Genomic DNA, 11,322 nt, shown 5'->3' with positions numbered 1-11,322 from the left:
TGTTTAAATTCACCAAAACTTTTCTGCAACTACATCCAATAGCATTCTATGTTGGCGTCACTGCAACACCAACATCAGGATGTCGTCATGACGTCACAGCATAAAGACACTGCAAAAAAGAAAATAAAAAAACAAGACAGTTCATCCCGTAGTCCATCTTGAATAAATGCATCTCGCCACGTCCCGGACAAAGCACAAACATTGCACATTAAGTCATCATAGCATTGCATTAAATCTCTGTCCTAAAATAACTTCGTAAAGACCATTTCCAAGCTTTTTTTTTTCTGCGGTGAAATCAGATGAAATGTTTATGAGTGGTGATGGTAATCTCTTCAACTTGTATTACAAAACACTGTCTGCGTGAGCTCAAATGTTGTGTCGTTTTTTTAGTGATTCTTTGAATGATTCAAAGCAGAACGGCATCGATCAAAACGCTCCAAACAACAACGTCCACGTCTTTTATATATCATGCACAGGCCAACAATACTGCGTAACAAAATACTTCATTGCCTTCTGATTTCAATGGGCTGATTCTAGAATGCAATCAGTTCTATTTTAAATGGGTTTTGCGTGTTTAGAGGATTTACATTGTAAAGCGAACACACGTTTGAACTGTTATGGTTTCGCTAAAAGATACTATGATTGTGCAAATAATAAATGGATCTTACATAGGTTTACCTTTTAGAAATTGAATGCTATACAATAGCATCTTTGCATTGATTCTGCCAACTTTCAGGCTTTTTAAAAAGTGCTAATTTCATGTTAAACTATTTTATAAGGTTTATCTGTCTATATCTATACTACATCTCAAGTGGACACAAGCCCTCACCTCGTCTCAGGCATACTCTCTTTTGGTAACATTGGCTGAAAAAACATTGTACATATTAGCTGTTTTACTTCCACTTGGCAAAAAAAAAAAAAAAAGATACATATGGCTGTTATCTCCTTTGGTGACCATCTCGGTGATTAGGAGCTCTTTGTACAGTACACATAGTACCAAGGTTTCCAGTTCTCTCGAGAGGCAATATTTAGACTGTGACATTCTTGTACAAAAGATTGCAATATTTTGACGTGTATGGCTATATCAGCTTGTTCAAACATTGGAAATGCTGTAAATGCAGCAAACAGATGCATTACAGGCATCACCTGCCGCATGTCCCTCTGAACTTAACACGTTTTGTACCATTTTTAAAAATGATGTCATATAATGATCTTTTTTGTAATACAATGGGACAAGACGTTGCTGAAAACGTGTAAAGCCTTCACAAAAGTCAATGAGTCCATCATAAATGCAGTGAAAGAAACAACTCATCAGAACAATGCCAAGAAAGTATCCCTCCCACGCAACTTGCATAAATATCTTCGATAAATCATCTGCTATATACAGAAGTACATGAAAATGGTACATATACCGCTTGCCCAGTACCTCGAGGTAACTCGAGCAGCAGTACTTAGTGCAGTGACTAAATATCCATTTAACTGCTCCCCTGTTTAAGACCTAAATGACCCAAAATCAAGCGTCATCATGACATCTTTCAAGTAAATCATTCATTTTCTTAAAAAAAAAACAAAAAACAAAAAAAAACATACTTGGGTTTCAGTCGCTGAGGGCCGAGAAACGACTCCCATACCAGTGAGAGTTTGCACCCATGTTTGCCTCATGTTTCACAGACAAAATATCATAAGCAAATGACTGACAAACATGTGAGTGATTCCTTTTTTTCCTCTCTGTTCAATCAAATGAAAGAAAACGGTAAAGAAAGTACAGAAATGTTTCTGTATTCATTTTTTTTTTTTTGCTTTGAAAGGTGGTGAGTGAAAGAAAAAACTCACTTTTTTAGTTTGTTTTTTTTACAGTAGTCAATGCACAAATGTAAAGACGAAAGCACACATCTAGAACCAAAAATTTTAGACATACAAGATAGTTAGATTTTTTTTTTCTGGTTTCTTTCACTTTTTCTCACTTCAGTTTAAATTACACAATAACTAGTGGCAAAAGGTTTACACAGACATTTAGATTCTTCCGAAAAAAGAAAAAAAAGAAAAGCACAGTTTCATATCAGTCCAGCTTTCTTGGTTTGATGGTGGACTTCATGGTCAAGCCCAGGATGGCCCAGTCCTGTGTGGGCCAGTTTAATAGTGGACCAGAATACTGATCTGTGCTGGGGCTCGACGAGACTGATGATATTGCGGCATGTGCTGTCTCGTGCTGGGCAGGTGGCAGTTATGGTGACCGAAGACGGGCCGGTCACATTGCGTCTGTTGTGAGAGGCACAGCTTCACGCTATTGAAGCGCCGTACGGTACAGTAGGATGAGGATCTTTTTGCTGTACAGTGCTCACCACACAGGAGCCAGGATATAGAAGTTGTGGACTCAGTGGGCCCAGTGAGGTCAGGGGCTCAGGGAGCAGAGAAATATGGCTGTTGGTGAGCAAAAAGATCTCTGACCGTGTGAGGGGGGCCGTACAGGACAGAGGAGTTTCAGACAAAGTGGGGCGAAGAAGCGTCAGGGCTGAAGGTCCAGCAGAAAATAGGAAGATGTGCAAGCGAGGGATCCTCCACTTGAACAGGACAAATTCAGACAGGAACCGGAAAGAGAGGGAGGCCATCTTCCCACCAAAACAAACACCTGTGGGAGAGATAGTGACAATGTAAGACTCTTAACGGTGTTCTAAACAAATACATTTGGTTCATAACTGTACGTTTACTCAGAAGCAAGCTTTTCCCCGTATGGACTTAATGTCAGCGCAAATCCCTTACTGTACATGCCGCAGTGGCAATGCTGTCATTTGCAATCGTTCATTAAAAAAAAGGTTGAAAAGCAGGATTATCTATTATTACGCTATACGGACTCACGCCTTTTTAAAGATTTTGAGAGATTACGTCAGATTGTTTTCATATTTTTGTTTTACTACACTCAAACAAAAATATAAAAGCTATGTAAAGACTTGTTAGCGCCTACCTTTGGTGAAAACAAAAGAGCTAAAACTTTTTCTTTGTACACAAAAGGCCTATTTCGTTCACATATTGCTCACAAATCTGTGTTTGTGAGCACTTCTCTTGTTCCGAGATAGACAGACAGCGTGATTATTGCACAGATAGGCTGCCCACAATAAAATGCCACTCCAAAAGGTGCAGTTTTACCTTCATTGAAGGCGTGAGACAAAGACACGATGTAGCAGCGGGAACAACACGGACACCACCTTTGTATTGTGCTGAGTTATTTCTTCGATTGAATTCTTGCATGTTTTTCACCTTCTGTATCAAAATGCTGGCACTTGCAACTTTCTACGTCTCCATTTTAGGTTGTTTTAGGTTGTAATCAAAACAAAAGCAGAGATTTGAGGTGACAAACGCTAATGAATTCAAGAAATAAATCATAGCAAAACATGAAGGTGGTGTCCATGTTGATCTCGCTGCCACAGAGTGTTTTCGGAAACAATCACGTCTTCAGTTAAGGTAAAAGTAACCTTAATTGCTCATTTAGGCCAGGGGTAGGCAAGCAGTGGCTCCGGAGCTGCATGGGGCTATTCAGCCTCTTTATTGTGGCTTTTTTGGTCATAACAAAAGCAAAAAAAAGGTTATTTATTAATGAAATTATTATCTATATATTATTTTACTTTGGTTTATTATATACCTTGGAGTTCGAAGTGAAACTTTAACATGAAATTGTAAAAAAAGTATGACCCTCGCCTTTAGCTGCAAGAGGCTTCTTGAGTGTGCAATGCCCGTGATAAGCTAACCATGAACGCATAAAAAAAAAAAGAATTCATCAATATTGGTCGCAAATGAGAGCCTACAGTCCTGTGTTAAGAGCAAAGTCACATCTTATCATCGAGTATCATCGGGCGCCACAAACACAAGTCACATTTAACAGATGAGAACACTAGCATTTAAAAAGGCTGTTATTTGTCAGAAAAAATATACATTTATACATTTCATACGTTTTTTTTTATAATTTTTTATTAAAGTGGGTTACATTTTAATTTAATTTTGCACAATTTAATAAGAGAAGGACTCAAAATAGCCTCATAAACTCCTCTTCTGTTTGTTGTATTGTTTTGTTGTAACGGGTAACATTAAAAAAAGACTACAACTCTTGTTACGTTGGGGGCTCCAGACTATTTTTGTTGAGCATTGAGAGGCCTATCCCTTTCATTCATCATTTATAGTGGTGTGAAAAAGTGTTTGCCCCCTTCCTGATTTTTTTTTTTTTTGCATGTTTGTCACACTTAAATGTTTGAGATCATCAAACAAATTTAAATATTAGTCAATGACAACACAACTGAACACAAAATCCAGTTTTTAAATGATTTTTTTAATATTAAGGGAGAAAAAAAATCCAAAGCTACATTTCCCTGTGTGGGAAAGCGATTGCCCCCTAAACCTAATAACTGGTTGGGCCACCCTTAGCAGCAACAACTGCAATCAAGTGTTTGTGATAACTTGCAATGAGTCTCTTACAGCGCTGTGGAGGAATTTTGGCCCACTCATCTTTGCAGAATTGTTATAATTCAGCCACATTGGAGGGTTTTCCAGTATGAAGCACCTTTTTTAAGGTCATGGATCAGCATCTCAATAGGATTCAGGTCAGGACTTTGACTAGACCACTCCAAAGTCTTCATTTTGTTTTTCTTCAGCCATCCAGAGGTGGACTTGCTGCTGTGTTTTGGATCATTGTCCTGCTGCAGAACCCAAGTTGGTTTCAGCTTGAGGTCACGAACAGATGGCCGGGCATTCTCCTTCAGGATTTTTGGATCGACAGCAGAATTCATGGCTCCATTTATCACAGCAAGTCTTCCAGAATTTGAAGCAGCAAAACAGCCCCAGACCATCACACTACCACCACCATATTTTACTGTTGGTATGATGTTCTGTTTATGTTAGATGTAATGGGACACACACCTTCCAAAAAGTTTAACTTTTTTTCTTGGCAGACCACAGCGTGTTTTCCCAAAGGTCTTGGGGATCATCAAGATGTTTTCTGGCAAAATTGACATGAGCCTTAATGTTCTTTTTGTGCAGCAGTGGTTTGCGTCTTGGAACTCTGCCATACAGGCCGTTTTTGCCCAGTGTCTTTCTGATGGTGGAGTCATGAACACTGACCTTAACTAAGGCAAGTGAGAACTGCAGTTGTTTGGATGTTGTTGTGGGGTCTTTTGTGACCTCTTGGATGAGTCGTCGCTGCACTCTTGTGATCATTTTGGTCGGCCGGCCACTTTTTTTCTCCCTTAATAATAATAAGTTTCATTTCAAAATTGCATTTTGTGTTGAGTTTTGTTGTCGTTGACTAATATTTAAATTAGATGATGATCTGCAACATTTAAGTGTAACAAACTTGCAAAAAAGTGCAAAAAAAAAAAAATCAGGAAGGGGGCAAACACTTTTTCACACCACTGTTTTTCTATGCATTTCTAATTGTTTTTTGCATATAACGATAATTGTAAAACTATACATTTTTGTCCGTCTGGAATGGACGAATGGGATTTACATTATTTCTTATAAGGAAAAACTGATTTGGTTAAAGTACATTTCGGTTAGAGTTGGACCTCGTGGAACGAATGCAATTGCAGCATACTTCATATTTATTTATGTTCTTACTGATTCGTCACCACATTGTAGTTGAGCAGATGGTTTCATCAAAAGACCCGTCAACAACAGATGTCTTTGACGACTCAGACAATAAACACTGAAATACACAAAATGTGACGTGTCACTCAACAAACGATCAAACTTCCAAACAAGCTACCGACTCTTACCACTCAGTGATGTGGGACTTCAGCAGATAGTTTCGAGGTGGCGTGAGCTCTGTGGAGGAGAGGGAGTAAGAATTTCTTCGTACACTGTATCTGAACACATGATATACATGCGTTCGTTTCGGCAATGAGTGTCTCACCGGGGGGTCGTTCCACTGCCGCGGAAGGTCTTCTGGCTCAGGTGGGTAGGACATCCAGGATGGGCTACGGTACGAAGATGGAGGCGACATGACAAAGTAGTCTGAGTAACCTGGGTGGTTGGCTGATATTGCGTACACTGCTGTTATTGGGTTTCCTGTGACACGGAAAGGGTACATTTCATTGTTAATGTATATAAAATCACTGCCAGACATTCAGTATACACCTTTTCCTGGGTCACAATCAAGTTTCTTTGGAAAAACTTTCAAATATTAAGCTTTTTTTGCAGCCCAGAAAAAAATACAGATACAGTACATCCCCCACTATGACAAGTTAGATAAGTCAAAATGATCTACCTCTTACTATAAAAACATGTAACATATATAAATAAAACTAACCGGTAGACTTTTAAAATACTTTACTAAATACTAATGATTAGTATTTCACATTCACAGTTTTAAAATTCACAGGTGATCTAAATAGTTGATATTCAATAATTGACAATTATTGAATTACTATAATTCCTCAATAGTTGTGTCCATAACTTCAGTAGTGTTTCGGTCAAAATAGCTATGTAGCATTCATTATACATACTGTTCATTCATTACGTCCGGTTACTATTTTTCTATCAAACATTACAGATAAAATGAAAATGATAATGCAAAGACAATGTAACAGACGTCAAGACGACATATTAAGAAGGTTTCAGGAATGGGCACATTTTCCAATTAATCATGATATAATAGTTGCACAAACGAAAGTGTAGAAAACACATTTCTATAGTGGAGTTCAGGAAGCACAGCGCAGCCATCAAGCAATTCACTTTTTTCTACATAACTAGTTTGTAAAAGTGAACGGATAACTTCTGATATAGATATTGGCATCTTACCGCTCCGTAATCGTTTATGACGTGGGTGACACAGGCGAGTGACGGCTGTATAATACTACACAGCGTTTTTGAGTGCGTATTCTGAATGCCTTATATTTGTATTTAAGTTCATTTAGCATTTTTATGCTTCAAAATGCTTAATTTAGGCAAAAATACATCAAATGTGCGTCAAGTATGCTTTTTTAAAAATGACTACTAATAGGTCATATTCGACCATGAAACAGCATGATTTATTAATTAATATATTTTTGAAAAACCTTGATAGACTAAAGCCGCAAAATTTGAACCGCTAAGTAGAGAGGGATGACTTCATATTAAAAGCAAAGGAGAGAAATCAGCAAATATGCAGGGGATTGAATGCCGAACCATGAATAGACGGGAATCTCCTGTGAATCTTTATCATAAAATAAGAGTATAACTTTCTGATAAACTAATTACATCAAACCCTCCATACAAATCTGTGCACTTTTCTTTTAAATGCAACACCAAAATTCAAGCATTTTCAATAATCTATGCTCCACTTCTCTGTTTTTTGTAATTCTATATTTGGTTTAACCTGAGTAGGTGCTGATGGACTGGTCAACAGTAACAGCAGGGAAGGTGGTCCTGGACAGTGGCAGGTAGGGGGCACCGTTGTGCTGTTGGGCCTGCAGGTCTGAGGCCTCCGACACTCGAGGTTTCAGGCTAACATCAGGAGTGGAACTGTAAATGGAACAAAGGCTAAGGTGAGCAGGTTGACCTCATGTACTGCTGATTGTCAAAAAGAACGAAAAGTCAGAAGCCTTCAGTAATCGGTGCCAGTCAAGTGGTTAATAAGCCTAATAAGCCTTATCAAAACCTATTTTTGTTTTGCTTGTTCGATAGTGAAGGCATTTCTGTTTTTCAACATGCTAGTACTTTTTTCATCCAAAAGACTAACCCTAAAAATAAAATGGCTGCCCAAAACACTGATTTGGATGGGTCACCGCTTTGCCAAGACCTTGAAAAACCACACACTGTCACCCTCAGACGAATGGAAATTGGTGAGGAACCCAGCAACAATATGTAGCAATATATACTTTATACAAAACATTTGGTGTCTATCACATTTAAGTTGGAATAGAAATTGCATGTAATAAAAGCATATCTGACATAAGACGAGAGTAGTGCTGTAGTTTTCTTGATAGGCTATATTGCCTAGGCAGGCTACATCACAACTTTTTAAATTGAACTGGACACAAATGCAGATGTACTGTATGTTATGACGACAAGAGATTATATGAGCTAGGATAATTTCCCCAGCCTTCCACCAGATGGCGATCACGCTCTTTATGCGATCCAAATCCGTGCTGAGGTGCTTGGCAAGAAAGCTCACACAGCAGTTGAATTTAAATGAAGAAGCCGCTTCTTCAAATGATGCAGTCCATCATATGATGGGGAGAGGCGGAAGTGATGGAGGGAGGACGGTAATCAGTTCAAATCCTGCTGCAGTTATCTTTTTTCTGTATTCTTCTGAGCACAGTTCACCCCCAAGTGTTTTTGTTTATGTAATTGAGTGATTAGCCTCAAGGATGCATTTGGATTTACTGTGGAGTCTTTGAAGTCTGCTAAGAGTCCTGGGGGGCTGGTGTCTACACCAGCTGACTTCGGGTGAGAGGTGGAGTACACCATACACCAGTCAATCACATGCACAAATATTATATTAGTATTATTTTTTTCTTGTGTCATATGCATGTGTGTGTGTGTGTTTGTGTGTGTAATTGCATGATGAGGAGTACCGTCGCAGTGAAGGTCCAGGTAGTGGTCCTGGTCTTGAGGGGATTAGTGGCGGAGGAGTCCCAATGCCCATATCAGGGAGCTGCGTGAACCGGAAACCCTGCACATAAAAGCATGATTGATGTACACCACGTACTCTATGACCTTGGAGCAAGAGTCAAATAATTTGGACCACAAAAGCAGGTAAATGTCAGATCTGAACATGGCACAAAAAAATCAGAGAGATACTAAAGCAGAATATGTAATGCAAATGTATTTGTTGGCACGACTCCACTGGTTGTTTTAATCTCTGTAAAGCCCTTTCCTTGCTAATCAGCTGTTGGTAAAGCACTGGCTGATAGCATTAAATGACAGATTTTTCACAAGTCCACACACACATATGAAATATCCAACTGCATGACCTCATCTACTGAGTAGTAGTGATGGGAATTTCGGCTCGTTTTAAGGGAGGCGGTTCATTTGGCTCACCCCTGTCAAAAGAGCCAAATCTTTCCTCAGGGTTTTTTTGTTGTTGCTTAACTTGATTTATCACCAAAATAAGTGTAAAATGAATTTGTCATGTAAAAATAGAATTATATGAATTATTTATATGGCTTTATTTACATGCTCAACATGGAACAGATTGCTACAAAAAACAAATTCTACACCACCAAAAGAAAGACCCATCTCAACCTTCCGGTCCCTTCAGCAACACAAACTCAACGTAACACTTCCTGTATCCAGTAAAACAGGCACTGACAAGGACTTTAACTTTATTCATTTACAATACAACCTAAAAAAAATCCAGCAAAATCCTTTCTGGGACACAGGTGGACATCTAATTTGTATGTATTTTGTAATAATATTTGCCAGAAGAAATAATGTCAATTAAAAGATTTTTCTGTCATGCATAAAAATGTTTTTTTTGAAAGACAAGTTATGTGTAGTATTCTGGACACTCGGCGTCAGTAATGTTACATTGATGGGACATATTATCTTACATTACGTGAACTTGCACTGGAGTCAGTCATGGCTGCAGAGTCTGACATGACAGTGGGGAAAAAAAGTTCTCCTCCCATGCTGTGTGGAAGTGGTAAGTTTTTGGCTTCTTACTTTGTACTTCTTCCCCACTCAGTTTCAAACCCTTTCTTAATGGAGAATGAATAAATTGGAGGCTGGCTTGCTAGCTCGGTAGCTTGCTATGGTTAAAGTGGCAGCCGTGTCTTATGTCCATGCAGAGAGTCGCGCAATGTGGTGTAAACAAAGAAAGCAGGAGTGCAGCATCATTTTACAAATGTATGTGTATGTATGCCAGATGAAAGTCAGCTTGGCTGTCCTGTACATCAATCAAGTGACAAACGGCATTAATGCTATATGATCGACCGACATTACGTTTGAGATAATGCAACAAGGAACTTTCCCAATGCTAACGTGTGAGTTATTACCTCTTATCGCTTATCATGTCTACTTTATTGTGTAATACGACTATAAAGGTGACAAAGGGGTGTTATTTTATGTCTACAGGGCTAATAGTGTTAGATTATAAACAGGTTTTCTATGCTCTAACTACAAAAATATTACATTTATTCACACTGAATCCTACTTTGCGGAAATTCACTTATCATGGCCAAGTCTGGAACCAATTAACCATTATAAACAAGGGGCGACTGTAATATGAAACTGAACGCAACTGAAATTACTGACATTGATGATGTTTGATGTTGCATAGTTAACTCACAACCTACAACTTAACATTCTTAACTGTCATTCGAGTGTAAATGCACGGTAAAAGTTGGGCTATTCACTTTAACATAAATCACGGCAGCTTTTGTAGTCCAATATCCTATGTTGCATTTGTTTGTTTGTTTACTTATGTGATTAGGACAGTGCATAATACTCAACATGTGAGCAAAAGCATCACAGTAAATATGCCAGTTAGCTGAAATAGTTAAATTTCATCTGTTGTCCTAAGGCATAAAACACATACATTTAAAAATGACACCAGCAAAAAAACGTTGCATTTCCATTTCTATGGTATTCATCATTCATCATTCAACTCCATTGAGGGGTTCCGGTTTGGTGGCTGCAGGATTGGGTCTCTACTTTTTTCAAATTATGTGGTAATGCTGGCTTCATCGAGCCGTGAACTCTCACTGGACCGGTTCGCAGCTGAGTGTGAAGCGGCTGGTATGAGAATCAGTACCTCCAAGTCCGAGTCCATAGTTCTCGTTCGGAAAAGGGTGGAGTGCCATCTCCGGGTGGGGGATGAGATCCTGCTCCAAGTGGAGGAGTTTAAGTACCTCGGGGTCTTGTTCACGAGTGAGGCAAGGATAGAACGCGAGATCGACAGGCGGATTGGTGCTGCGTCTGCAGTGATGCGGACTCTGCATCGGTCCGTTGTGGTGAAGAGGGAGCTGAGCCGAAAGGCAAAGCTCTCAATTTACCGATCGATCGACGTTCTAACCCTTACCTATATGGTCATGAGCTTTAGATAGTGACCGAAAGGAAAAGGCCGAAATTAGTTTTCTCCGTAAGGTGGATGGGCTCTCCCTTAGAGATAAAGTGAGAAGCACTGTCATCTGGGAGAGGCTCGAAGTAGAACCGCTGCTCCTCCGCATTGAGAGGTGCCAGATGAGGTGGCTTAGGCATCTGGTCAGGATGTACCCCGGACGCCTCCCTGGGGAGGTTTTCAGGGCACGTCCGACCGGTAGGAAACCTCAGGGAAGACCCAGGATACGTTGGGGAGATTATGTTTCTCAACTGGCCTGGGAACGCCTCAGGATCTGCCGGGAGGAGCTGGACAAA

The 11,322-nt window shown here is 39.5% G+C and overlaps 1 protein-coding gene across 4 annotated transcripts in view; it reads right to left on the bottom strand.

Moving 5' to 3' along the window:
• kiaa1549la (KIAA1549-like a) overlaps positions 1-11,322 on the bottom strand; it is a 106,520-nt gene continuing 95,198 nt past the window's right edge. For all 4 annotated transcript variants that reach the window (XM_054775925.1, XM_054775926.1, XM_054775927.1 and 1 more), the window contains 5 exons: positions 8,541-8,638; positions 7,340-7,485; positions 5,897-6,051; positions 5,760-5,808; positions 1-2,629 (listed from right to left, as the gene is read on the bottom strand). In XM_054775925.1, coding sequence (XP_054631900.1) covers positions 5,779-5,808; positions 5,897-6,051; positions 7,340-7,485; positions 8,541-8,638 — 429 coding nt within the window. In that variant the 3' untranslated portion in view covers positions 1-2,629; positions 5,760-5,778. The remainder of the gene's footprint in view (positions 2,630-5,759; positions 5,809-5,896; positions 6,052-7,339; positions 7,486-8,540; positions 8,639-11,322) is intronic.

The sequence above is a fragment of the Dunckerocampus dactyliophorus genome, chromosome 5, assembly GCF_027744805.1.
Source record: "Dunckerocampus dactyliophorus isolate RoL2022-P2 chromosome 5, RoL_Ddac_1.1, whole genome shotgun sequence".
In the NCBI taxonomy this organism is placed as follows: Eukaryota; Metazoa; Chordata; class Actinopteri; order Syngnathiformes; family Syngnathidae; genus Dunckerocampus; species Dunckerocampus dactyliophorus.
This window is presented reverse-complemented; position numbering and strand designations above follow the sequence as displayed.